This window comes from Macaca nemestrina, chromosome 4 (assembly GCF_043159975.1).
Source record: "Macaca nemestrina isolate mMacNem1 chromosome 4, mMacNem.hap1, whole genome shotgun sequence".
Taxonomy (NCBI): Eukaryota; Metazoa; Chordata; class Mammalia; order Primates; family Cercopithecidae; genus Macaca; species Macaca nemestrina.
In genome coordinates this window covers 122,859,930-122,887,885 of record NC_092128.1, presented here as the reverse complement: position 1 = coordinate 122,887,885, position 27,956 = coordinate 122,859,930, and the positions used below count along the sequence as shown (strand labels likewise).

Sequence of the window (27,956 nt, the reverse complement as noted above, 5' to 3'; positions counted from 1 at the left end):
CAAAGATATGTATTAAGTCTAAATATTTGGGACAGAGAGTTAGAGCTGGGAAAATTTGTAACTAATGACTTATTTCTGCTCTGTTTATGATACCATTTGCTGCCTTTGACTATTGGTTAAATAGTTTTAGTTCTCTTTGTATTTTACTGTGCAGAATTATATATCATTATTTGTTTACATTCATGATACCTTCTTGTTCAAAGGCAACTCCTATGTTGGTAAATTTGGAATAAACTGGCAACTTTAGTTTGTAATAGGGCCTGATACTTAGGTAACATAAGTAAAGTAGATAAACGTTTAGATGATTTTGTTGAGGCAAGTAATGTCTCTAGCAATGAAAGAAGTGAGTATATTTACAGCTCTATCTATCTGTCTATCTATCTATGTAATTTGTAATCATCTATCAATTAGGAAGAAGGAGAAGCAAGAAGAGGAGGACGAAGAGAATGAGGAAGAAAAGGAGGAGGAGGAGGAGGAGAAAAGGTTAAACAAGCAAATGCAAGAAATCTTCATAATATTTGAAGTAACAGAAAGTTGAGTATCAAAACAGTATGTTACAGAAACAATGGGACATGAAACAGTAATATTCTGAGTTAGGTGAAGAAGAATTAAATTAAAAAAAAAAATAGGCCAGGCACAGTGGCTCACACCTGTAATCCCAGCACTTTGGGAGGCCAAGGCGGGTGGATTACCTGAGATCAGGAGTTCGAGACCAGCCTGGCTAACATGGTGAAATCCCGTCTCTACTAAAAATATAAAAAAATGAACTGGGTGTGGTGATACATGCCTGTAATCCCAGCTACTCAGGAGGCTGTTGTGGGAAGTCAGGAACCCCAAACAGAGGGACCAGCTGAAGTTGCGGCAGAAGAAAATAAATTGTGAAGATTTCATGGACATTTATTAGTTCCTCAAATTAATACTTTCATAATTTCTTACACTGGTCTTTATTGCAATCTCTAAACATAAATTGTGATGATTTCATGGACACTTATCACTTCCCCAATCGATACCCTTGTGATTTCCTATGGCTGTCTTTAATCTGTTAATCCCATCATCTTCATAAGCTGAGGAGGATGTATGTTGCCTCAGGACCCTATGATGATTGTGTTAACTGCGCAAATTGTTTTGTAGAGCATGTGTGTTTGAACAATATGAAATGTGGGCACCTTGAAAAAAGAACAGGATAACAGCAATGTTCAGGGAACAAGGGAGATAGCCTTGAATTCTGACTGCTGGTGAGCCGGTGGAACAGAGCCATATTTTTCTTCTTTCATAAGCAAATAGGAGAAATATCGCTGAATTCTTTTTTTCAGCCATGAACATCCCTGAGAAAGAGAATGCACCCCTGAGGGTAGGCCTATGAACGGCCCCCTTGGAGGCGGCCGTCTTTTACGGTCGAAGCTGAAGGGATGAAATAAGCCCCGGTCTCCTGTAGCTCTCCCAGGCTTTTAGGATGAGGAAATTCCCACCTAACAAATTTTGGTCAAACAGGTTGTCTGCTCTCAAACCCTGTCTCCTGATAAGATGTTATCAATGACAATGCATGCCTGAAGCTTCATTAGCAATTTTAATTTCACCCCATCCTGCAGTCCTGTGATCTTGCCCTGCCTCCATTTGCTTTGTGATATTTTATTACTTTATGAAGGATGTGATCTCTGTGACCCACACCCTATTCTTACACTCCCTCCCCTTTTGAAAACCACTAATATAATCTTGCTGGTTTTACGGCTCAGGGAGCATCATGGAAACCGCCAACATGTGATGTGTCCCCTGAACACCTAGCTTTAAAATTTCTCTCTCGTACTCTTTCCCTTTTTTCATCAGACCAGCCAATGCTTCAGGAAATAGAAAGGAACCCATGTTAAATATCGGGGGTGAGGTTTCCCCTGATAGGAGGCTGAGGCGAGAGAATTGTTTGAGCCCGGGAGGTGGAGTTTGCAGTGAACTGAGATCCTGCCATTGCACTCCAGCCTGGCCAACAGAGCAAGACTCTGCCTCAAAAATAAATAAAATAAAATAAATAAATAAATACATAGAGTTTTGCCAGGAGTCAAGAGTTGATTTTCATCTTCACATATTAAATATAGTCACATGTTAAATATTGCAAGTACAAGGTGTGCAATTTATGAAAGTAGCACTTGGCATGTAAAATTCACTAAAACCTAACATTAGTTTATTCATTTTTTCCTGTGGCTAATGGTCATCATTCATATTTCACTTATGGAATGACAGCATTAAAAATTTGCGGATTTTAATTTTCCAGTTTTTCCCCAACACTCCCTGTTAGTAGCCCTGACTACTATACTTCCTCAGAACTGTTATTAACATGCTTTCCACCAATGGTTCTCAAATGTCTTTTTCCACATGGATCAGTAAATTTATAACAAAAGAGGGTTTCTAATTTCTTATTGTATCAAGTAATAGTATTACAATAAAACATCACCATAATTTTCAAAAAGAATGTACTATTTTACCAAATTTAAAAAAGACATAAGCCTAGAATAACATTCTGAATAAATATAAAGAACAAATTTACAATATATATTAAAAGCAAGAAGGGAATATGTAAACTTGTTTGAAGTAGAAAAAGCAACATGTGCAATCTTAGTGTATATAAAACTTTTATGTCATATCTTAATTATACAGAGTATATTTAGTAAATGTTAACTTTCTTCCATAACTTTTATTTTTATAAAGTAATGTTAAAATGTTATAAAATGTTGCAATAGCATTGCTGTTAGTGAATCCTTTGTACCCTCACCAAACCCATTCCTCATTTTTGTAATCATTTTACTGAAATTGGGTAAAAATTCTCCCCTTTCATTTACACACACACATACACACACACATGCACACACAGAGCACATATTCATAAAAAATATTTAGTGATTTTCTTGAGTGCTAAAAATCTTCATATAAATGTAATATCTGGAAATCTGTCTGGGGGAAGGTTGCCCAATGTATTATTTTCTTCAGATTTATCATTATTGATAGATGGAAATCAGGTTCACATAATTTTCTTATAGCTTTACATTATGTACCTTTTGACAGTTTACCCCTATATCCTCTTTTTAATAAGTATCTGGGGCTTTTACAATGTGCTTACAATGTGCTGTGTTTATACTGCACTGAAATCTTAGGTATATGTCCTCATCACAAGTATGAATGTTTGTATATAGAGGGGAAATTCCTGGACGGTTGACTATGTGCATTTTCAACCTCCTCGATAATGCAAAGTTTTCACCACAAGTAGATATGTCTTACATTCCCTAATACAGTGTATGGGAGTTTTCACTTGCCACTATCTTCATAAACTTCTATCATTGCCAGATTTTATATTATTTTTTGTTCCTATGATTTTTTGGTTTAATTTACAATAATTAATTATGTTACTAAATTGATTATATTATGAAATTTAATAGTGATTATGAAATTTAATTAAGATATTAAAATTAATATTAAACTCTAAAAGGTCATTTAAAAGTAGAATTTGGAAATTTGTAAAGAATTATAAATATTTCTCAATGTCAAATTTGGCTGTAGTGCTATAATCCCTTTAATTATTGCTGGAAAATGATAGAAAAATACATGAGTTGCCAAGTTTCACAAAAGCAAAGTTTTAGTTTTTTCTCCAGAATTAGATTGCTTTTATAGAATGTTTTGTAGGAATCACCATTTTAATGTTCCCATAAATGAGTAAGGTATTTCAATTTGCTTTTTAAAAAATTCAATCCTGTATTTTTTAATATAATTCTAGATTTTAAAAATATTTTAACATTTTAATATTAAAATAAAATTTAAATATTCTATTATTAAATTTTAATATGAAAATAAAATTTTAATTTCTGAAATGTTTTTAATATTTTTAATATTTAATATTAATCCTATATTTTTTAACTCAATCTTTTAAAGTCTTATAACTGTTTTTCTATCTTCATGTACCTTTAAGTTTTATTCCCAGGCATCTTATATACCTTATTGATACATTAATGTAATTTATTTAAAAAGTATTTTAATTAATTGTTGCTAATGAGTTGAGCCAATTTTTTTTTTTTTTTTTTTTTTTTTGTGGAACAAGTAGTCCTAAATTTATTTTATTAGTTTCAATTGTTATTTGTAGATCTTAAGGAAAGGGATATTTATAAAGCCTTCAAATGACAATTTGTTTCTTCCTTTCTGGTCTCATGCACAGTTTTGTGGTAGAACGGGGGAAATTTTGTGAATATTCTAACTTATTTACTTGGCATTGCTTCTGACAGCCTCCTTTTTCTTTCTTTAAGGAGATTTCTTCCTTTTAGATTATATATTTCACAGTTTTTTCAGGAACAGTTACTTGTCTATTGGAAGAAAAATGTCTGAGTAGTTGTTTACCTGAATATTATCTTTTATTTGTCCTACCTCATGAAAGAGAATTAGTGAGCAGATGATGGAGAATCCTCAGTAGTTAGTCACTCTTTCTAAAGGACTTGGTAGTATTCCTCTGGCATTTATTTGACTGTTTGCTTATGTGTGCTTAATCTGCTTTTAATGCTGCTGTTTGTTTAACTTTTGAAGCCCATCCACCTTGTCTTTTTGTTCACGTATAAGATTTTTTTTCTTCGTTTTCCTGTTCTTGAATCTTTTCTCTGAGAATTCCTTTTATTTATCCAGTTTAGGCATTTGGTGTATTTCCTCAACTTGATGATCATGCCATTCATCAAGTCTGAAAAAATGTACCCTGTTTTTCTCTTTGAATTTCGTCTCTCTCTACTTAATTTCCAGACTTCCCATTAAACATGTCAGAGCTTCTCATTCTGTTCCCCATTTCTCTTGTATTTCCTTCATTTTTTTCATATCTTTATTTCTTTGTGCTACCTTCTAACTTTTTTATTCTCATATTTATTGTTCACTTTACAGCCTCATTAACATTAACAGAATTATAACTTAACCTTATTGGTTTAGTTTATTTCCTTGTATTTCCATCTTGTATTAATAGCTTCAGGGACACAACATGGGAATAGTAAAAATTTCTTTTGCATACCACACTCTTGTTATTGAAATATGGTTGGTTTGCTTTGTTTTTTTTTTTTTAATTTAAATTTTGATGCAGTGAACTCATACAAACCTAAAATCTAAACATGAAGTAGGTCCATGAAAATATTCTCTTTGAACGAACCACAGCATGCATACCAGCAACGTGATCTCTTGCTTATCACTCCTCTGGTGTCACCTTACTCTTATTTTCTCCTCATACCTCTTAATTCCTTTGTTTCACTGTCTCTGAGGTTCTTTCTTTTCTTTCTTTCTTTTTTTAATTTTAACCAACTTTGTGATTTTTATTGATGGGCGACAACTTTATACTCCTAGATATCACTAAACTGTGTGCAATTAGGGATACAGCATTAGAGAAGAGCAGACAGCAGAATTAAACAGAGCAGATTGAAGGAGAGATCTTCATTATTTGCCCATTTTTCGTTATGTGTACACAGAAGCATGAGTGCGATTTGAAATCTTTTAATGACAATAAAGTTACAATCAACCATCTATGTAGACTAACATTTTAACTCCAAATATTTGATCTGCAATGTGTATGTAAGCAGTTTCCACACAATTATTAAAATTTTTCCTGTTAGGAACCAGCAACTTATTTTTTATGTTTATTTTTCTTTTGAAGTAAGAACTAGTTCTTCTTTGATAACTGGCTCATTTTTATCATTTAACAAAAACTAAAGGGTAGGGAAGAAAAGTGTGATGGATTTAAAAATTTCTTTTTTAAGGAAAGAGAAAATTCATTTTCACAAATTTACAAGTGTTGTTGCTGGTGCAGGATTTATTCTACTAAGCAATGAGACTGGGGATCAAATCCACTTTCTTATCTAAGGAATCAGCATTATTTCAGAAATATGGGTTTTTATGGATTTTCTAAAATCAAGCGACAGACAGTCTGTTTCAACCAAAAGATTTTGATTTGGAAGTTAGAGTCAACAGAAACTATGTTGTGCACGAACCTCAAGGCATCTCCTTTTCATTCTAGCCCATTCTTGCAAAGGGAGGAAGAGTTTCTCTCTAAAGAGCCACTGAAGAGAGGCGGGAAGTGAGTGTGAGGTGGTGTCCTACGAAGCGGGCACTGGGCGCACACACAGCGCACAGAGGGTTTACACCAGGTCCACTCGGCGGTAATACAGCAGGTAGGCTGTGCGTTCAGCAGTTGGTTTCACCACCTGGTACTGGTTGATCACCTTGACTGTCTGGTCATCAATGCGCAGCCAGCCATTCAGACCGATCTGGAAGGGGTCTGTAGTGGATTGGCCGCCCGTCGCACTGTTGCCGTGATGGTAGACCACTGCAACGAGCCAATAGGTTCTGTGGCATTTAAAATTCTTATTTTTAACCCGTGGAGAAAGCAGTTCTTTACTAATTTCCAAGTCCACAGGATATTCAATATTTTTGATAAGCTTCTGGCACCCACCAGTCTTCTCATAAACGAATCGTTTCAGGTGTAGCACAAGGAGAGGAGGGAGTTTTTCCAGAGTCACTCTTCGACTTATCTCAACCTCTTGTTTGGTTTTTGTGGTATAACCTTGGACAGATTCTCTTGCCACCAAGCTCTCCAGTGCATCCTGGGCTGTGCGTATCTTGTTACACTGGATATCCTACTGCAATGTGAAAAATGGCTGCAAAGTGGCAGATTCTTTTGAACTCTGCTGGTAAACCACAGACCAAAAATGCCGGTGATTGGAGTCTGAACAAACTCCGCCTGGCGGGTGACGGAAGCCTTGTTGCGGGGGTCCGCTTGCTCCCATTCATCCTCGCTTTCTTCACCTTGTTCGTCCTGCTCTTCTTCATTAATAGAGTGGTTTTGGGGGCCATTGGAAATCGTAAGTTTTTCATTATTTGGTAGGAGAAGCTTCTTTAGGTTCAACATTTCCTCATGAAGTCCATTTAGGATGAAGCCTAAGTATTCCTCAGCATCGTCTTGTCGACCCTTTTCAGGCAGGCTTGACTTGTTAACTGTCAGGAGTCTGTAAATATATGTGGGCTCAAAGGCAGCTCCAGGGTGAATGCCCCTTACGATTTTATCTCCAAGAGCTTGTCGGGGTTTTGGAGGTATGGCATATTAGTAAACTCATTCATTAGCCGAACAAAGCTGTCTATCATGGGTGTTGACGTACAAGGCCTTTGCACTTTGGAATACAGAGGAATGAACTTCACCAGGTGGTACATCGGTGGGCAAGCAACCAGTGCCTGCAGTGTAGCATTAATGTAGCACCAGTTCCCTTTACTGATCAGCTCGCGGGGTTGCAACGACACTGTTTTATGGATTAGGGATGCATTCTCCAGTCACTCTGCAATCTTTATGGCTACAGGATCCTCTGAAACTGGAACAAGCCCTTCTTTGACTTCAACCTGCTTTACAGAAACCAGGAGAGATACGGCGGGAGGGGAATACTTAGTTTCCACATAGGCCACCGGCGAGGAGGAAGAGGGCTTAGAATCATGAAAGAGACTGGCCCAGGACTTGGGCTGGGTGACAGGAAGGGTGCCTGATGCAGAGCCCGTGGCGTCAGCCGGAGGTGATGCACTCTCGGGTTTGGTTGGGTCCAAGTCTATGCTTTCCGTGGTGTGCAACTCCACCCCGTTGGTAGCTGTGCCCTCACCCGAGGATTCAAGTATTTGCCCATTAACAACTCCGAGGTTTTCAGTAGTATCGGTTCCAACGCAGGGCTGAGCCCAAACTGTCCTTGACAGGGGGTCTCTGCCAGCCTCTGCAGAGAAGCAGGACTGGCCAAAATTAGCCCTGGGGACCCCCTCCGGCTACCCTGCAGTCCTGGTGTCACTGCCGAGTGCTCCGGGGAAAGGATTGTCAGGCACAGTGTCACTGACAGAATCCGTGGAGTTCTGGGGGCTGTTACAAGTCCTGGGAGTAACGGACGGGGGCATGTCACCCATAAATTCTGCATCCTCTGCACTGACACTGTTGGGGACTGCCAAACTGGCATGGCCATTGACCAGGGCTTTTGTGGAAATACTATCATCACCACCATCTTTCAAATAGCTGTAATATCCAGGTGGCCACCTTTTCTTCTTTTTACGCTCCTTTTGTCCGAGACCACCTGAGACACCATCATTTTCCAAAACTTCCGCCTCCACATTAGAACTTCCATCCAAAGCGAGGGCAGAGCCTGGGTACTGGCAGTCGATGGAGCCATAGTTTGCTTCTTTAGTGATACCATCAGGGGTTGTTTTGGAAGTTGTACAATCGAGAATAAATTCAGGGGCCTGAGGGTTCAGTGTGCTGGAAATACTGTAGCTAGGGGTTCTTGGCAACATGTCACTGGATTCAATGACTTCATTGACACCAAACTCAATTCTCTGATATTATTGTCCATCAAGTAATTTATCCACAGCCTGTGTGCCACACAGAACTGTTCCACTGTACGGAGGAAGCTCAACTGAAGATCGAGGAGTCACAAAGAACTGACTGAATTCATCAGGGCTAAAATCTCCACAAATATACTGCGGGCTGTGGAGGGCCGTGGCTGAGCGTTTCAATGGGACTCGTCGCTCCTCCGCCTGGTCCCGCTGCTTCCCCCGCCGCCGCCATCTTCTCGCCCGCACATGCACGGCCTCTGAGGTTTCTCCAGTGAACAAAGCTGTTTTTAATTGTGAGATAGCAAAATATATTGAGCTTTATTTTTGTTGCAAATAATTTTTTGTATCACAGTTGTGAATTGTTTTTAATTTATTTGTTTTTCTGATTAAACTCTCATGCCCTGGGAGTTTAGGAGAGATTCAATGTAATATTTCTGTTTTTATTTTTGTTACTGTTTGAGACGAAGTCTGGCTCTGTCACCCAGGTTGGAGTACAGTGGCACGATCTCGGCTCACCGCAGCCTCCTCTTTTCGGGCTCAAGCAATTCTTCTGCTTCAGCCTCCGGAGTAGCTGGGATTACAGGTGCCCTCCACCACGCCGGAATAATTTTTTGTATTTTTTACTGGAGACAAGGTTTCACCATTTTGGCCAGGCTGGTCTCAAGCTCATGATCTCAGGTGTTCTGCCATCCTTGGCCTCCCAAAGTGCTGAGATTACAGGCATAAGCCACCGTGCCTGGCCTCAATGTAATATTTCTCTCCCCCTCTTACAATTAAATAGTTTATCCCTTTCCCAAAGCCAGATACACAGATACGCAAATACACATTCCCCATTTAAAAATGTACTTCTATGGGATTCACTTTCCTAAATTCTACTTTCCTTTTGCTACTCATCATTTAGACTTGTGAAAAGTCAACTACTTTTCTCTCTCGTTTTACCTTCACTGTGCCTTTAGGAAAAATATGAAAATATCCCACGAGGGGAACTAAAATCCTTACCTCAAGTTTCCTCATTTAACTTCAGGTTAAAATCTTTGCTCCTAGCAAGAGACATTGCAGTTTATACCAGGATTGAATACTTGCCAACTCAATCAAGTATCTATATTGTTCTACAATGTGGAGTTATACCCAAATAGATATAATGCTAAAATTTTTCTAAATCTTGAGTTTCTAAGGGCAGGTTTTATATAATTCATATTGAATATCCTTATGTCATAGATAAAGGTAAGTAGGTAGTGTCCTCTGTCAGATATCACATTTTTAATAAAATGAGATTTATAACAATGAGTATAAATATATATATATATATTTTTAAAGGTTTTAGAAGCATAAGAACTTTTATCTCTCAGAGAAACTCTAAAAATGAAATCGTGGTATTCCAAGAAAATAACCAACTGTACATTATCAGATTTTTTTATTGTTAAACATAATTGGTTGTCTCATATTCTGATTTTAGAAAACATATATTTTTACTGACATTAAATATACTCTGGGGAAGGGTTAGAGTGCAAATCATCAAGATCTAGGACATTCAAAATTATAGAAATTTCTATTCTTATCTGGAAGCATGCCTTTAACTGAGTTGAATTTAAACGCACATACACACACACACAATCTTAAATATATCAGTCTTATTTTTAGTCTGTGGGATAGATATGCAAGGAGGTCGTGTTTGGATTAGAATCCCAGAATTTGCATTGAAAAACAACATGTTTTGCACCTGCATGCTCCCCTAGAGTAATTTAATGTTACAATTTCTGACAAGATAATTCCATCTTCACTGTAGTTGACTTTGCAGTAAGCTGTAGAGAGAAAATAAACGTGAACATACATTGGGGTAGGAAAAAATATATTTAACAAAAAGGAACTTAGCACATAAGCTACAAGACTCAAAATTGGAGAAGAATGACAAAAGGAGATACAGAATCCAAATCATAATTTTGTCTTTCTCTCCCTTCGAAAGACCTGTGCTGTGTGTATGCAGCTGTGTGTGCACAGTATGTCTGCATCGTGCACCCATCACTTAGCACTCTGCACAAAAAGTAACTTTGTTGTAGGAGGAATATTCTGCGGCAGCACATCAGCATTTTAGGACAAAAACAAAGGATGCCACAATCTTTTCTGGGAGCATTTGGGAACAGTGAAAAAAAATATAACATTTCTTGCTTCAAGCAAGCTGAAAGATAAAGGTTAAACTTTAGCTGTTGAAGTCCTGGAAGTAGATTCACAGGGAGGCACGTAGACTCACACTTCTACCCATATTCCTGTTCACCATTTGGGATCCATTTTATTTTTCTCTTATTTTTTTTTACGACAATTTCAATGGAATCCCCAGTCCATGTAGGAAAGTGTCCATCTGAAATCCTTCTCAAAATTGAACTCACATTTGGTTTCCCAACAGGAGATGAGGTTAGGTAACCTAGATGAGCAGTAGAATGATTTCTTTGTGGCTCTGGACTAACTCTTATTTTCCACTTTTAGAGAGAAAAGTATGACTTGTCACATCTTGCTACTCTGCTTTGTGATTTTTCTTTAATTAACCAATTTCTGAAGCAATGGTCATAAGTGGACAATTTGCAAGTAATTTTGAAATATTCTTTAAGTATGTTATACTATACTAAGCCTTACAGTTCTGAAAAGGAGACAAGTCAATTAAATAAGATTAGCTAGGTGAGAAAAATACTATGCTCAAATACTCAAACAATATTCCATCCTCAATATTATTTTTTCAAAGGTGTGCCAAAAAGCTGTGATTAAACTGGGTCAAATTCAGTGTCATTTGAAGACTCATGAGTGTACAGAATAGAAATTAATCTAATAACCTATGTTCAACCCCAGAGGAGAAAAGTTATCAAAGACTGAACAGTCTGAATACATTTTAGTCTCTCCCAAATTCAAAATTATATGACCCACCCTCCACCCTTCAAAGGACAATTTGTTGAGAAGTGGAAACATGCTATGGGTTTATATTTCAGTATATAACTCTTCTTAGAATCACGGAATCACAAGCTTTGATAAAATTCTTGTAATTATTTTATCCAACTCAATCAAAGTTTGAGTTTGAGTTACTTTTGCATCCGTATTCCTACAGTTCTAATTACAGGGCATTTCTAATTATTAGAATACTTACATTTTGAGAGCCAAGAGTCATGAGAAACAATAAATGGGTTTGACAGACTAAATTCTAACAACAAATAAAGAAAAAAAAATCAGAAATTTTTGCAAAAACAAAGGTGTGGTCAGTAGAATAATGCCCCCCTCCTCTGACAACCCCTGCCATGCCCTCAGATTTCTGTCCAGATCCCCATAACCTGTGAATACTTTATGCTACATAGCAAATGAGACTTGAGATTGCTAATCAGCTAACCTTACAAAGAAGAGTATCCTAGCTTAGATTTTCTGGGTGGACCCAATGTGAAACAAGGGCTTTAAAAGTGGGAGAGGAAGGCAAGCAAAACAGAATGGGAGATATGAGGACAGGAGCAATGCCAGAGAGATGAGGTGTGGGAGATACTGAACCAGTATTGCTGATTTTGTGGGTGGAAAAATGGGCCACCAGCCAGCCAGTGTGGCAGCTTGTGGAAGTTGGTAGATGCAAGAAAAAAAAAATTGTCCCTGAGAGCCTCCAGGAAGAAGCACAGCTCTACCAACACCTTGGTTTCAGCCCAGTGAGACCAATGTCTGCAATCTGACCCCCCAGAACTGTAAAATATTAAATTTGTCCTGCATTTTTATCAGTTTTGTAAGTTTATATGCAAATATAGCCTATTTTTCAAGATGATGTACATCACTAGGTAAATTAAATTTGCTTGATGTATCCATATCTGTATCTATTATGTTAAACTGATGTCAAACTGAAGCAGCCTTCAGATTACAGGTCAAAGGGCCTGTCACTAGCAGGGCAAATGGTAAAAGGACACTAACTTACATGGGCTTCACATGGAGTTCATGTGTTTTTTCCTTTGAAGTACTTCATACTATGTTAGGGATAAGAGTAATGTTCTTCAATTTTCCTCCTGCATGAAACATCAATGCCTTTCAAGAACTGCTTTATTTTGATGGGATTAGAAAGGAACTATGCTGTGACTTTAATTTTCTCTAATTATTGACTACCTTAGTAGCTTTTAGCCAGGAAATTGTTATAGCAGCAAGAAACTAATACAAAAGAATTATAAAACACATCATGGTACAATATGATGCCTTGAACAATGATTAATAGAAATAAAGAGAGAAAATTTTATTTGTCTCCTGTGGCAGGGTCCTTCCTCTCAGGATGGGTCAAGATCCATGATTCGGACTCATAGATATTAAAAGTAATCCCAGTACCCCACACGGTCCAGAATTGGACCTGGCCAACATGGTCTCTAAAATGTACATGAGTCCAGGCTTGGTTATAGTGCAAGGAAAAAAGGTATCGTCACAGCCTGGCAAGGGAAGTTAACGTGGGAGATGGAAGACACGGTGGGTACACCAGTAGCCCTCTGAAAGATGGGAATTCAGACACACATTGTGGAAAATGATGGCCTAGAAATAGAGGATCACATGCACTGCTTAAAGAAATCTCACGAAAGATGAAGTAACATAAATATTACTTCTTGTGGAAAGGGTTTGAATGAAGTAAATAGAGAGCTGTGGAAGCAACTATCAGAAGAATCAAAAAGGAGCTGAGGGACTTGCCGCTGTGTGATGGAACACAGAGGGAAGGAGACAGCTGACTGCTGCTTTTATGCACATGCTTTCCCATAGGATTTGATATAGAAAAAAGTTTATACATTCATTTTATTAAAAGTCAATTTTTTTATAAATAAAATTCTGATTTATGCTTTTTGACAGAATTTTTTCGAGCCCAGAAGTGAATAAGGATGAATTTGAGTCTCTCTGATAGCACTTACTATTAGTTTTAGCTTACATAAAGTATTATTTATTTTCCAAAAATAGGGACAAATAATAGGACTGACATAAATCACAGATATGTATATATCAAGCTATTATTTCCATATTGTGGCCAAACAATTGATGAAGGCAAAAGTCAAATCACAACACTTTTCTAATTCCATCAAAATAAAGCTGCATTTGAAAGGTATAGATATTTCATGTAATAGGAAAAATGAAGAACTTTACTGTGATCCATGATCTAGTATGAAGTACTCCAAAGGAAAGACCACATGAATGCCATGTGAAGCCCACGTACGTTAATGCCTTGTTACCATTTGCCTTGCTAGTGACAGGCCCTTTGGCGTATGATCAGTAATATGGAGGCTGCTCCAAGGGGTTTGTCATCCGTTTAACATGATACATATAGATACAGTTATAGATATATCATGCAAGTCTGATTTTCCTAGTAATGTAGATAATCCTGAAGAATAGGTTAAATTTGTACATAAACTTAGAGAACAGAAAAGAATAATATAACTTCAACTTTCCTTAGAGAATAACAGGCCCTTGTAAATATTGATGACAAAGTATTGATGCTAATGAAGTCAACATACTATTCTATACTGTGGCAACATAAAAGTGAATTTTGAACAATCTTTCATTAGGATATGCAATCCATGTCCCATCTCCTTGACTCTGGGTAGGTGTGCGACTGCTTTGATTAATTGAGAGTGACAGAAGTGGTGCTCTGTGATTATGAGGATAACTGATAAAATATCCTATATCTTCTTCCTGCAACTCTGGGAATGTTTTCTCTGGAAGGATCCGGTTCACATGAAGCAAGTCCGGCAACTCTGACATTGCTGCTGTGGTTGCGAGTCCATAAGAAACCTCTTCTGTTTCACGCACACTCCTGGCTGAGCTCCAGCCTGCCAGGCAGCATCGTTTGGATACCAGATCAACAAGCCATTGTGGTTCAGCCCAGTTGAGCTTTCAGATTACTGTAGCCCCAGTCAATATCTGACTACAATTATGTGAGAGATCCTAAGCAAGAATTTTCCAGCTGAGCCTTTCATCACTGACAAAAATTTATCACTGAAAAAATTATGGACCAAGAAAAATGGCTATGTTGAGCTTGCTTTGTATAATTGGTGAAACAGTATTAATACCTAGAATATGAGTGTGCTTAGGAGTTTATTTATTTATACGTGTTGACATGGGTGAGAGAAGCAGAAGAACTCCAGGCAACCACACAACTTCACATTTTATTTCTTATTTATAGTATCACTTTTAAAAAAGTACCCTAGGTCTTCATTTTCCTCATTTCCCTATCTTCAAACAGGAGTTCATAATAATAAGCAACTCTCCAGATTTTTACAGTAATGAAATAGGATAGAACAAAATAAATCTCTTGGCCTTAGTGAAAGTCTAACACAGCCAGCCTCTATGGGAAGTTAATCAGGGCTCCTGAAACTTGCAGTTCTGGACCATGTGCTCACCAGATGCACAGAAGCTTCAGTGCTCTGCATTCAGAGAGGTGGAGAGAGGGAAGGCATTTTCCTTGGTATCCCTTCTCATTCTGAGGGCTTGTGATTTTACATTTTATTATGGTTATATGTCTTTGATTCTGCACTTGAAATCCTTGAAATAAGAAAGATATGAAAAATTTAAGGTTACCTATTATTATTTTTTCCTTTCATTAATACAGTAATTGAAAACGATTATGCATTAAGAACAACTTTCTTCTTTACCAAGTAAGACAAAGTATCTCATTTAATAGATATGGGCAGTGCTTTATATAAACATTTACTGTGAGATTTTCCAACATCGATGAACAGTTAATGGTACTCTCTCCTGTGCAATCAAGAGTAATTATTCATTGCAACATGGCCTTCTGACATTTTCATTCAGAAAAAAATAGATAGGAAATTAGAATAGAAAAACTAAACTATAGTTATGAAATTACCCAGTAACAAAAACAAAGGGAAAATTCCAAGGAAAAGATAATCGTCATTTATTGAAAGAAATATTTTAATTTTAATGACTTTTTTTCATTGATACTTAAGAAAGCATCCATCTCAATTTGTTCTAAGATAGCTTGCGTGTGTGTGTGCTTTTTAGTTACTAGAAAATAGGTCAACTGTCAGTTCTTCTACGACTGTGTTTATAACGACACACAGGAACAGATTTTTTCTTTGCTTCCCCTATGATAAGATATAAAGTAAACCATGCATAGAAAGCACAGAAGTTACCCTCTAAAGAGCTTAAAGTATTAGCAAAACAGATTGTTTTTCCCAATGGCATGTTTCAACAAGCCAGGTACTTGCAAAATGTTGGTGTAAAGAACAGAAATTCACGTATATGTGCATTTGTGATGCTAAATACAAGCTTTTAAAATGTGTTGTAGATGACTCTTTATTAGTCAGAAGCACTCACTGGGACAGTAACGCAATGCACCCTCTCTCAGAGCCAGATGGTTTAAGCTCCTCTTGGAAAATGAAAGGGAGTGAAGGGAAAGTCACAGTGGGCAGAGCTTGATAAAACATAAACAACCTCATAAAGAAGCATAAACTTCTTCACAAAAGGTAATTGGGGCAATGCAGCGAAGGAAATGTCAACCTGGTGTGATTTTTATGATGCCAAAAATAGGATATTATAACATGCAATCAACTGACAATGACCTGATATTTTGGAAGGTTAAGCATCCATTTGGACAACAATTCACTCATCTGGTTTAAAATTTGATGATCTGTTTTGTTAAGAATTACATAAATTGCTAAATTGATATAGGCCTAGTCAGAAACTTATCTAAATTAGATTAGCACCTGGTGTATTCAAAGTGGTTAAACCATCAGACCAAGTCCCTAGAGAAAGCGGACTCATCTTTCCAAATCCAATTCAGATGCCAGCTCCTCTGGGAAGCTTTCCTCCCCTCTACAAACAAAACACTTTTAGCAATTCCTTTGTGGCAATTAAATGCATGATACCTCTTATTTAATAATTATAACTTGTTTTCTCTATCTCAGAAGTACTTTCTTGTATAATCTCACTAACCATGCAGAATTCTATTTCTCAGAGTTTTTATTTTCTAATAGATTTCCCAGTCTCTCTGTAGCATGACCTCTATCACACAGCTTATTTTTTCTACTTTGAATATTCTCCAGCTAATATTATGTTGAACTTATTTTGCCAGTAGTTCATAACATGAAAGATTCAATGTATTTAAATGACTGATAAAAGTACATACACTCTTTCTTCCTTACATATTGTGACTGCAGCAAGAGAGAGCAGGGGAGAGCAGCTGAAGGAGTCAGATGGGTAGACAGCACACACAGCATGGTGGCTGCAGTGTGGAGGGACTGGGCGACCAGAGGACCACAGGAAAAGGGAGGTAGAGGACAGGCAAGTAGGTAGATCAACAGATAGACAGAAAATAGATAATTCACAATTCATTCATAATTCATAACTAAATCATAGATCCGCTTACACATAGTCTGGAAGAAATATTCTTAATACAGACCATGGCCAAACAGAGTAAATTATGTTTTCTAAAAGATAATTGTTAACTTTGCTAACTATAACTCCCAGATCATTAATGTAAAAATGAAAACATGAGGAAATTTTCAAACAATGAAATAAAAACTGCATAATATAAGATCGGAAAAGTAACACCAAACATATTGCTCATGACAACAAGTGTCAGAGGGCTCATCTGAGAATAGGTCAAATTAGTTACTTACTCTTAAAGCAGATTCAAATAGTAAAAACAAAATAACAGTGTCAGGTAAAAAATGAAACATTGATGAAAGATATAACAGACGATTACAAAGAATATTACCATAGATATGAACATATTTTAAGCACAAATATACAGAGGCTTTAACCAGATAAAACAAGAAATGAGACAAAATAGTTATGAAAATATATAAACAGAGTGATCTATTTAAATGGATGGAGAGAAAGAGACAGAGGACAGTGAGGAAATTTAACATTTTTTTATATGGTTTCTTGCTTTGTTCAAATTCCAGTTCTTTAATCCCTGTATGACTGAGACAAGTTATTAAAATTCTTTTGTCTTTTTTTTCTTCTATCAAGTAGAGTTGAAAATAACTTCTACTTTATAATTATAAATATTTTAAGGAATAAATGTGATAACTCATAAATTCTGGGTTAATATAAATCATAGCTCATATTGTTTAATAAATAATAGCTAGTCATGACTATATTTATACATATATATATAGAGAGAAAGAGAGAGCCATAAATGTGTTTGTGTGTGTGTGTATATAGGCACTGTTAATGCCCAAGTCATTCACAGTGTTTCTCTCTTGATACTGGGATTTGGATAATGTTTTTAAAATTATTTGTGTAAATCTTGAGAAAAAGTTTAAAAAACAAAGACGTATTCATTTATTTCCAATTTTTGCCATACAGGGATTATGGGGGAAACAATTAAAAATGACATACGTATAGAAAATTATTGAGAAAGTCAATTAATTTTGTTCCATGGTTAAAAAAAAAAATGATAAGATTAGGTGGACTTCTATAGAACTTTGTACCTATATGAATTGCTATACTTTAAGCCCCAGTAAAATTTTCCACAGAACAGAAATCTTTTTTTTTTTTTTTTTTTTTTTGGCTCACACTTAATAGGAGTTCATAACAGATGTGTCTGGGACTTCACTACTGTTCCCTGTTACATTTCAGAACTAATCATCCTTTGCATATATCTTAAGTTGAAAAGTCTGTAAAGGAAGTACACGTTTTTTTCCATTAAGTTTTTCCTTAGAGTTTCTGAAGCTCTATATGTGTTCAGCCTACTTGCCTCTGCTTTCAGTATTTCAGGCCAGCTGCCACTAGGACAAATGAAGTGCATTCTTTGGAAGCAGTAGAGACCAAATGTACCTTTCACTGCCAGTACAGTAGAGCATTTTATATGGCGCTTGGAGTGAAAATGCTCTTGTAACTGCATACATTGTAATTCTATCAATCAGCTGAAGTAGATAAGTGGTGTTTTAAGTATGATTTCAAGAGAAAATTGCAGCAATAATTAATGATGCTACTTTTAGCTCTAAATTTTGCATACAAAACAGTCATCATGAATTTGTATGTAGGTTAAAATACAGAAATAGGTTGTTTTATACGTAGGGTGGTACGTATAAGGAATTGTCAAAAATATTTGTGAAGATTTAAGTAATAATATAAGCAATAATAATAGATATTATACTGTTAAAAGAGCCAGATGGTAGATTTATACACAACTACATTACTAATTGCATTAAACACAAATAAATCTGGGAGTTAAAGACCAAGATTGTCATACTAGAATTTTACAAATTTATAACTGTCAATTTGCATATAAAACCCACTCCAAATACAAGGAATCAGTCATATATGTTGAAAAGGAAGAGAAGGTAAAGACATATGCCATAAACATTCTCTCCCAAAGTAGACTTTAGGGCGACTCATTACCATAATTGAAGAGAGATATTTCACAATGATTAATTGTCAATTTAATAAGAGAAAGATGTGCTAATCCTAAACTTTCATATGTCTAAAACCATAACATAATTTGAACATACAAATCAAATATCACATACTCAAAGAAGAAATAAACACATTTGCTACCATAACAACTGACAAAATGAGAAGAAAAAAATTGTAAGAATGTAGCACATTTGAATGATTTTGAGCAACATGCCTTAACGTGCTTTAACAACTTGACTTTATTGCTAAAAAAATAAATAGGAAAAATAGTACTTCCAGAATAAATACACACTTTTTTCAGAGCACATGAAAAATTTAATGATGTTATGTTCTGGGCAGGAAAGCAAGCTTTAGTTAATTTAAAACCTTTAAAATCATGAAGTGTATATTTCTGACCTCTTTGGAAATTAATGTCCAAAAATAGAAATCAAAATTTTCTAACCCTATGCAAAATTATATATATACTCCTTGGCTGGATGCAGTGGCTCATGCCTGTAATCTCAGAACTTTGGGAGGCCAAAACAAGATGATTTCTTGCATCCAGGAGTTCAAGACCAGCTTGTGCAACATAGTGAGATCTTATCTCTACAAATAATTAAAAATTAACCAGGCTTGTTGGTGGATGCCTGTAGTCCCAGCTACCCAGGAGACTGAGGCAGGAGGATTGCATGAACCTGGGAGGTTGAGGCTGCAGTGAGCTGTGATCACACCACTACACTCCAGCCTGTGTAACAGAGTGGGACGTTGTCTCAGAAAACACAAAATGATAATAATACCTACACTTCTCAATAACCCTTATGTCAGTTAGAGTGTCACAGTTGATAGATGATATCTCAGCTGAATAAAAATGAAAATAAGACATATCAAAATTCATGAAATTCATTTAGGCAGCCTTAAAGAAATAAATAATTGTTTTAAGGGCATGTGTTAAATGAAAGAAGATAAAAGTCAATAATTTAGATTCCATCTAAAGAAGTTAATAAAGGAACAGCAAATTGAACTCTAAGAACATAGAAACAAATAAAAATAGGAACTCGAGTAATAAATCAAAAACAACAAAATAAAATAAATAGAAAAGAGATAATGGACAATAGTTTAACAATAAAATAGGTTTTTTCTTTGAAAGCTGAATCAAATTGAAAATCCCCTAGCAACTCCAAAGGGAATAAGAGAAAACATTCAAATTAGCAGTATCAGTAAGGATTAGAAAATCACTGCAAATACTAAAGATGTTAAAAAGACAATAAGATACAACTGTATGCAAATTTCAGATAAACCTAAAAAATTTCTTGAAAAACACAATTTTCTAAAATTGATATGTGATGAATTAGAAAATTTTAAAGAAATTGAATCAGTAATAGAAAAATATTCTCAGAAAAAAAATCCAGTCCTAGTGGCTTCTTTGGTGAATTTTCACAAACATATAAGAAAAAAATAAGGAAAATCTTATGTAAATTCTGCCATAGAATAGAAATACTAAAGCAAGCCCAGAAATATGCACAAATATTATGTGTCAATTAAAAATAAAAGTAATAATAATAAAGAAATGATTTAAAAAATTCCCAGTTCATTTATAAGGACATATTAATTATAAAACCTGACAAGAACATCATAATACAGGAAAGTTATGGACTAGTATCTCTTATAATTTAGATGGAAAAAAATCTAAAAAGCTATATATTGAATCAAGAAATATACAAAAAGTAAAATGTATTATGATAGTTTAGGGTTTTACCCCAGAAATGCAAGATTACAAAATTGTTGCAATATATATAAAAACTATGACCAAAAGAAAAACAGGCCGGGCAAGGTGGCTCACATCTGTGATTCCAGCACTTTGGGAGGGAGAGGCAGGCGGATCACAAGGTTAGGAGATCGAGTATATCCTGGCTAAGACAGTGAAACCCCGTCTCTATTAAAAATACAAAAAATTAACCAGGCGTGATGGCGGGCACTCATAGTCCCAGCTTCTCGAGTGGCTGAGGCAGGAGAATCACTTGAACCTGGGAGGCAGAGGTTGCAGTGAACCAAGATCGTGCTATTGCACTCCAGCCTGGGCCACAGAGCGAGACTCTATCTCAAAAAAAAAAAAGGAAAAAGAAAAACAAATATATTTGACTCAATATGTGCAGAACAATATGATACAATAACATTTCTCAAGTAAACAGTTTTAAAACTCTCCACAAGCTATGAATACAAGAACACTTTCTAAATATGATAAATGTCATTTACACAAAAGTTTCTAGAGATAAAATTATACCAAATAGCAAAGTAGTGGATATGTTCCCCCTGAATAAGAAAAGATGTCCACTATCATCTATGTCTATACATTGTCTTGGAGGTTCTAGCCGATTCAGTAAGGAGAGAAAACAGTATAAAATTGGAGTGTAAATAATGCGGATATTTTTCACAGATGATAATACTGTGTATGTAGAAAATCAAAAACAATGCACCAAACTACAAACTAGTACCCATAGTAAGCGATTTTGCAAGTTTGCTGAATTCAGATTCAATGTACTAAAATAAATTGTATTCCTATATGTTAGCAGCAAACAACTGAAAATATTATATTTTAAAACACTATTTACTGTAGTGTAAAAATGCAGCTACTTAGGAATAAATCTAATTGAGAATTTATAATACCTCTACACTGAAAACTATAAAACTATAAAAATCTCAGAGAAATAAAAAACCTAAATAAATGAAGGAATGCATGTATGTTCACAGAACAAAAACTCAGTACTAAACTGCAATTTATACTCAAACTGATCTATTGATTCAGTACAACTCCCAGAAAATCTCAGCAGGTATATTTTTGTAAACTGATGACCTGATTCTCAAATATATATGAAAATGCAATGACCTACAGTAGGTAAAGCAATACCAAAGAAGAAAAAAAAGCCTAAATACCTTATCTCCCATATATCACCACTTACTGTAAAGCTTAAGTAGTTTTTTGATATTGATGCAAAAAAAAAGAAAGAAAGAAAAAAAAAAAAGAAGAGGTCAAAGGAATAGAATAAGTAATTCAGAAATAAACTTACAAATGTTTGATGACCTGATTTAAGACAACGACCTTGCTGCCTTTCAGTGAGAGAAGGATAGCCTTTTCAATAAATAGTGCTGGGTCAATTGAATACCTATATGAGAGGAAAACAACTACCTTAATTTTAAGCATGCAAATAAATAATTCGATATCAATCACATACCCGAAACAATCAAGCTTGAAAAAAAAGATAGGAAAATGCTTCCAAGAATTCGGAGAGGCTATGATTTTTAACAGAATACAAAATTGTAAAAGCTATGAATTGCACTGAATTAAAAATCAGACTTTTGTTCATGAAATGAGAAAGAACACAAGCAAATCTATAAGCCATAGACTGAAAGAAGATATTCATAATGCATACCTGACAAAATAACTCACAGCTAGGCTACACAAAGAAATCTCACAAGTGGTTTTTTAGATACACATAACCAAATTAAAAAAAAAAAAAAAAAAACAGGAAACAACTTCAAATAGACACTTCACAAAGTGAATTTCAAAATGTTAAACAAACGCAAATAGGCTCACTGTCACTAGTTCTTAGAGAAATGCAAATTAAACACCATTAAATACCACGACCCACCAACTAGAATAACTAAAAGTAAAAACACTTACCATAGCAAGTGCCGGTGTGGATATAGAGCTACTTGTACTCTCTTACACTGTTGATGGAAGATTACTGTTGGAAACTATCTTGCAGTACCCAGTATAGCTAAACATAAGTGTACCCTATCACCTTGCAACTCAACTTCTTGGTATGTAATGAGGTTTCTGTCCACCAAAAGACATGTTCACAGAATCTTTATTTTTTATAGCCCCGAACTGGAAACAGTTCAAACATCCATCAATTGTCGAATGGGTATATAAATTATAGTATGTTCATTCAGTGAAATTCAATAAACAAATTTTAAAAAGTTGAAACCTGTATCAGCTCTCTGCTTAAGTGCTACAGATTGGGTATCCCTTATCTGAAATGCTTAGCACCAGAGTGTTTCAAAATTTTTATTTTTATTTTTCAGATTTTGGAATATTTACATTATACTTACTGGTTGAGCATCCCAAATCTGAACATCTAAAACCTGAAATGCAACAAAGAGCATTTCCTTGAACAAGTATGAGGAAATCCTCATGACAGCATTTCAGAATTTTGATTTTTAGGTTTGTGATGCTCAACCTGTATATCAATATGCCTGTATCTCGATCTATCCATTTATCTCTCTACTATATTTATGTATATGTGTATACCGATGTTCCTCAACTTATAACAAATTTATGTGCTGATCAACTCCATTGTAAGTTGAAAATATCCTAAGTCAAAAATGCATATAATACTCCTAACCTACCAAACATCATAGCTTAGCCTAGCCTACCTTAAAGTTGCTCAGAACACTTACATTAGCCTATAGTTGACAAAACCATCTAACAGAATGCCTATTTTATAATCAAGTGTTGAATTGATTGTGTAAATTCACTGGCCAAGGAAAAGATCAAAATTTAGAATTTGAAGTACAGCAAAATCACAATGGTTGCACCATCATAAAGAGGAAAAGGTATAAGTTGAACCATTATAAATAAGGCCCCTTCTGTATATATGTGTACAGATGTGTGTGTATATAAATGTCTGCTTATCTATATGTATTTATTTATTTGAGATTATTATTTTTTAAATTAGCTTCTAAAGCTATTAAGGAGAGAATCTCCCTTTAGGTAATATACTAGTCTTATGACATGAAAGAGTACTTGGATTCAGAATTTTGAACTATTACAAACTATTTGTGGTTAATTTGGAAATTCACTACCCAATCACCAACAGTTACTTCGAAAAAAATTAACTGACATTTGACAGAAACCTGATGCTGAGAACAAGAAAATGAAGACTTGTAGAATTATGCATTTGTTTTCTTCACCCTATCTTCATTATTGATATTAATGAATCAAACTCTTGTCAGAAAATAAAATTAATTATTAGCTCTAAATAATATCTTTTCCTACCAAGAGTAACAGTTTTAGAGAAGAGATTTAGTACAAATACAAACTTTTTACAGTATTTCTCCCAGTGAAAATGTTCCAAAGCTACTAGTATTAAAGCATATGCCATAGGAAAAGTGAAGGTGAAAATCTAATTAAAATATTTGTGCCAAACATAACTATCTCTGGTAGAGCATTTCTGTACAATGCAGATATTTCCTTGACATGCTTTCTTTATGATGAAGAGGATGTGCAATTAAAGTGAAAAATCACTGTGGTTTTCCTCACTAATTTTAATGATTGTTCCCAAGTGAGCAGGCTAAATGAGTGATACTATTTGTAGACAGGCTAAATAGATTATGGATATGCAGTCATATAACTGGCAGTCTATTTGGGAGGTGTAGCCAAATCTTCATTTATTTGTAATAAGTCAGAGAATACTAAGATTATTTGATAAAATTATCTTAATTCTTGTCTCCTAACCTCTCATTTGAAAAACAAGGAAATGAATCCAGAAATGTGAAACGTATTTCATAAGGTATTTCATCCCGTATGGTGGATTATAGAGACCCAAAATTGTGTTTTGAAATAGTAATGGTAGATAACACAAGACCCACCTCTCTCTCTCTCACAAGCACACACCAGAACCAGTCAGCTATCCCTTCTGAAGGAATTCTAAAAAGCCATTAGCTAAAAATACAAAGAGTTTTAGTAAGGGGAAAAAGATATGTAAAAATTTTATTACACTATTGGTCTTGCGGGCTATGTTTCTAATCCAGGTAGCTATATGTCTTCAGGTTGAAATTTTAAACAAGTTTGTAGAGCAACTGTTTTCTGAATTGCAACTCACGGGCAATTTCTCCATTCTACAAATGTAGCAATTGTGCCACTGCCTTGGTTAGAATAGGATGCACAAAGAGAAGAGCCCTGTGAAAACAAGAACTCTATGAGCAACTTTGCAGCAATAGAGATGCAGAATTACCTAATCCATGCTTGTGTCTAACCACGGGTACTTACCTACGGGGCCTGTCTTACATGAAAAGACCATGGGAATTTCTACCCACCAATTAAGTAAATGATAAAGTTAGAGGTGTGATACTGTTATGAAAATACACTTTGTTATACTTACATTTATTTTTATCATCTATTGAATGATTGATTATGTAACATCAGGAATATGTATATTTGTTTTGCCTTAAACATTGAAATCATTTGTAGAGGTCACAAAAAATCATAAAAGGAGATGATCAATGTGTTCACTTTGCAGATTTCACTGGAATCAACTTTAAAAGTTCTTTCACATTATTTATGAAATGAAAATACTTGAGTTTTCTTGCAGTTCAGTAATTTTCATTAAGGAATGTAAATATCTGTATGCCATCACATTCGCTTTCTGCAGGCGAATGCATACAAGAAGCCTAATTAAACTTTAAAAACTTGCTTGGTACCTTTTTGTTGTGTGAGAAAGTGACACCCACTTATGAAACTCTTTTTCTGTATATCCTGGAATTAGCTAGGCCTTAAGTAAGTTCTCTCCTTAAATATTAAAAACAACCCCATGAGGACACTATTACTACAGTTATTATCCCAAGTTATAACTTATGAGGACTCTATGACTTCTGTTATTATCCCCAGTCTGCAAATGAGGAATAGGTATGCTAAGTACTCAAGGGCCAGGCAACTAGTGGGAGTCTGAACTGAAATTCCCATCCACCATATCTCATTGCAAGGCCCAAGGTGTTCATCACTATTTGACACTGTGACACCACAGAAAACTTAAAAGCAAAACAAATGCAGATTTTACCAAATACTGCTGTGTTATGCATCAGCTGAGCTAGGATTGCAATGCTTGAGCTCCACCATTCAATATTAGGTTGTCCCTACCAGAACATGAATTCCAATGACCACATTCATCTCAGTGACTGCACTTGCTGTTCCCTTAGGATGCACCAAGTCCCTTCTGATGAATATATCTTCCTTCCTATTTATTAATACAGTCATTCTTGTGTTGCTAAGCTGTAGGGCTAGCCTGTCTGTTTAAGTTAATCACGAATCTCTCTCTCCTTTAATCCATGTGGTTTGTTTTTTGTTTTAGATATCCAAGTTCAAGCTTTTTTCTAAATTCTCACTGGCTCTTTGATGTAGCTACTGCATACCTGCTAGAAGATTTACTGTGCTTCAGAGAACATGATAGCAGAGGTAGAAACCCCATGCAGGGGAATCCAATGCTCTCCATCATTTTATTGTACTGGGCTTCCTTCCAATTCATTGACTAATTGATAACGCTGCTAAGTTTTATTTTCAGATTTATCTTGAACATTATGAGTTTATGAACATGGTCTATATTATGTAAAAGTTAATATTTGTACCGTCCTACTTCTATCATAAGGCACCCTCACATGTACGTTCTCATTTATTCTCTCAACAATTTTTTGCGAGAGGTACCACCATTTCAGTTTTACAGGTGACGAATGCAGCCTCAGACAATATCTGAGAGATGATGTGCTGCCTTCTTTAAGACCTGTCTCCTACCCAGCCTTCCCAACTTCATTCCCCTCTTCTACGCAGTGGGAATAACATTGTCAGGTGGAGTTGTTGGCAGCCCTTAGTAAAATATGTCTATAGCGTGCCCAACACATTGCATTCAAACAGAACCTGGCACATAGTATAGGCAAATAGATATTAACTGTTATCATTGTGATCAAATTAATATATTATCGTAATAAACAGCAAGGAAAGATTAAAACTCAGGTTTTTCGGCTCCAAACCTAAAATACACTGTGCTAAGCTCGTGAAGCCCTTTAAAAATGAAACGTTCTGCTATTTCAAACATATAAATTTTAGAGACAATATGCAATGGTAATTTGAAAGTTACATATTTTTAGCTTCTGATATAATTAACAAGTCTTGTGATGCATCGTTCGATCTGAATTATTCCACAGTGAGAACATCCGGAGTCCCTGTGACTGTTTTCATTAACTTTGTTAATGACCCTGCCCCTAAATTTCTACAGAGAATGTGGTCTTGATGAGCAGTGATTTCATCATGGCCTAATAAAAATAATAGTAGAGGAAGTTGACAGATGTTAAAGTTATACAATGATTCTCTATATTATCTACCTTTTGTTTTCTTAACTACAACTATTTTGGGGAATATATCATTCTCAGCAACATGATCTATTAGTATCTGTCTGGGCTTCCTTGAAATTACAATGAGTCCAATGTGATGGATCCTTTGTATAATGTGATTTTAAGCTGGTTGATGTAAATTCATGTATAGCTGCTATCTTTATGAATATCTAGTGAAAAATATTTACTTTCCATAATGTCTACACGTGGAATGGTATTTACTGTTCTTTCCTTTGATGTTTCCCTGAGCATTATTTGGAAAATACTAAGATTTCATTAGCTTGAAAAATGATCTTTGCTTACAGCGATTTGTAGAGAAAAAAGTTTCTTCTTTTCTGCAAATGCTTTGGATAATATATTTGATACTGTTTAAGAACAAAGCGTTCAAAATACGGCATACGAAATGAGGGCTGGTAAGCAGTTGAAAGATATTTTTAAAAACTCATTTGAAGTCTACAGCATTCAAAATCAGACTTAATTAGATTGGATTTATCATTCAGAAAATGGAAGTAATTCCAGCATATTGCATTATCCAATACATTATACCCAGTACTGTTATTATTGAACATATCAACTGCCATGAAATTCACTCTCTCTCTCTCTCTCTCTCTCTATATATATATATATATATATGTGAACATTTTTAAAATAACCATTTATCAACTATTTTAACCAGGCTAGGAATATAATACATTTGGGAATATTTCTCCTATAGCTCACAAGATTTTCATTTTCATTGTAGAGATTTTTTTAAGAGGAACTATTGAAAATTTAATGTAGCAAGTATGACTAATCAAACAGATAGCGTTTTTCCTTGGAAGAAGTGTGTTATTCATATTTCAGAAATGGGAAGCTAGCTATTGCATTTCTAAGGATGCTCTTTTCCTAAATCCAGGGTCTGAAGGTGTCCCTGAAGCTGAACTGACAAGAAATTCCCCACAGTCAATTCATCTGTGAAATAAAATGCAGGAAGGCAGGGATGAGCAGACAGGGAAGGCTGTGGGAGCAGCAGTGGGCTAGGACAATGCTGTTGTCCCAGGGACAGAGACACAGGCACTGTTGGCCCCACAAGAGCAGGGTCAATCACGGGATGCCCATGGGGC

At 35.5% G+C, this 27,956-nt stretch overlaps 1 protein-coding gene across 1 annotated transcript in view; it reads right to left on the bottom strand.

The window, feature by feature from the left end:
* Positions 1 to 6,071: 6,071 nt before the first annotated feature.
* LOC105492394 (ubiquitin carboxyl-terminal hydrolase 10-like) overlaps positions 6,072 to 27,956 on the bottom strand; it is a 41,587-nt gene continuing 19,702 nt past the window's right edge. The window contains 6 exon segments of the mRNA XM_071094140.1: positions 6,072 to 6,697; positions 6,700 to 7,089; positions 7,092 to 8,633; positions 11,483 to 11,536; positions 13,923 to 14,156; positions 19,495 to 19,551. Of these exon segments, the coding sequence (XP_070950241.1) occupies positions 6,135 to 6,697; positions 6,700 to 7,089; positions 7,092 to 8,633; positions 11,483 to 11,536; positions 13,923 to 14,156; positions 19,495 to 19,551 (2,840 nt within the window). The 3' untranslated portion in view covers positions 6,072 to 6,134.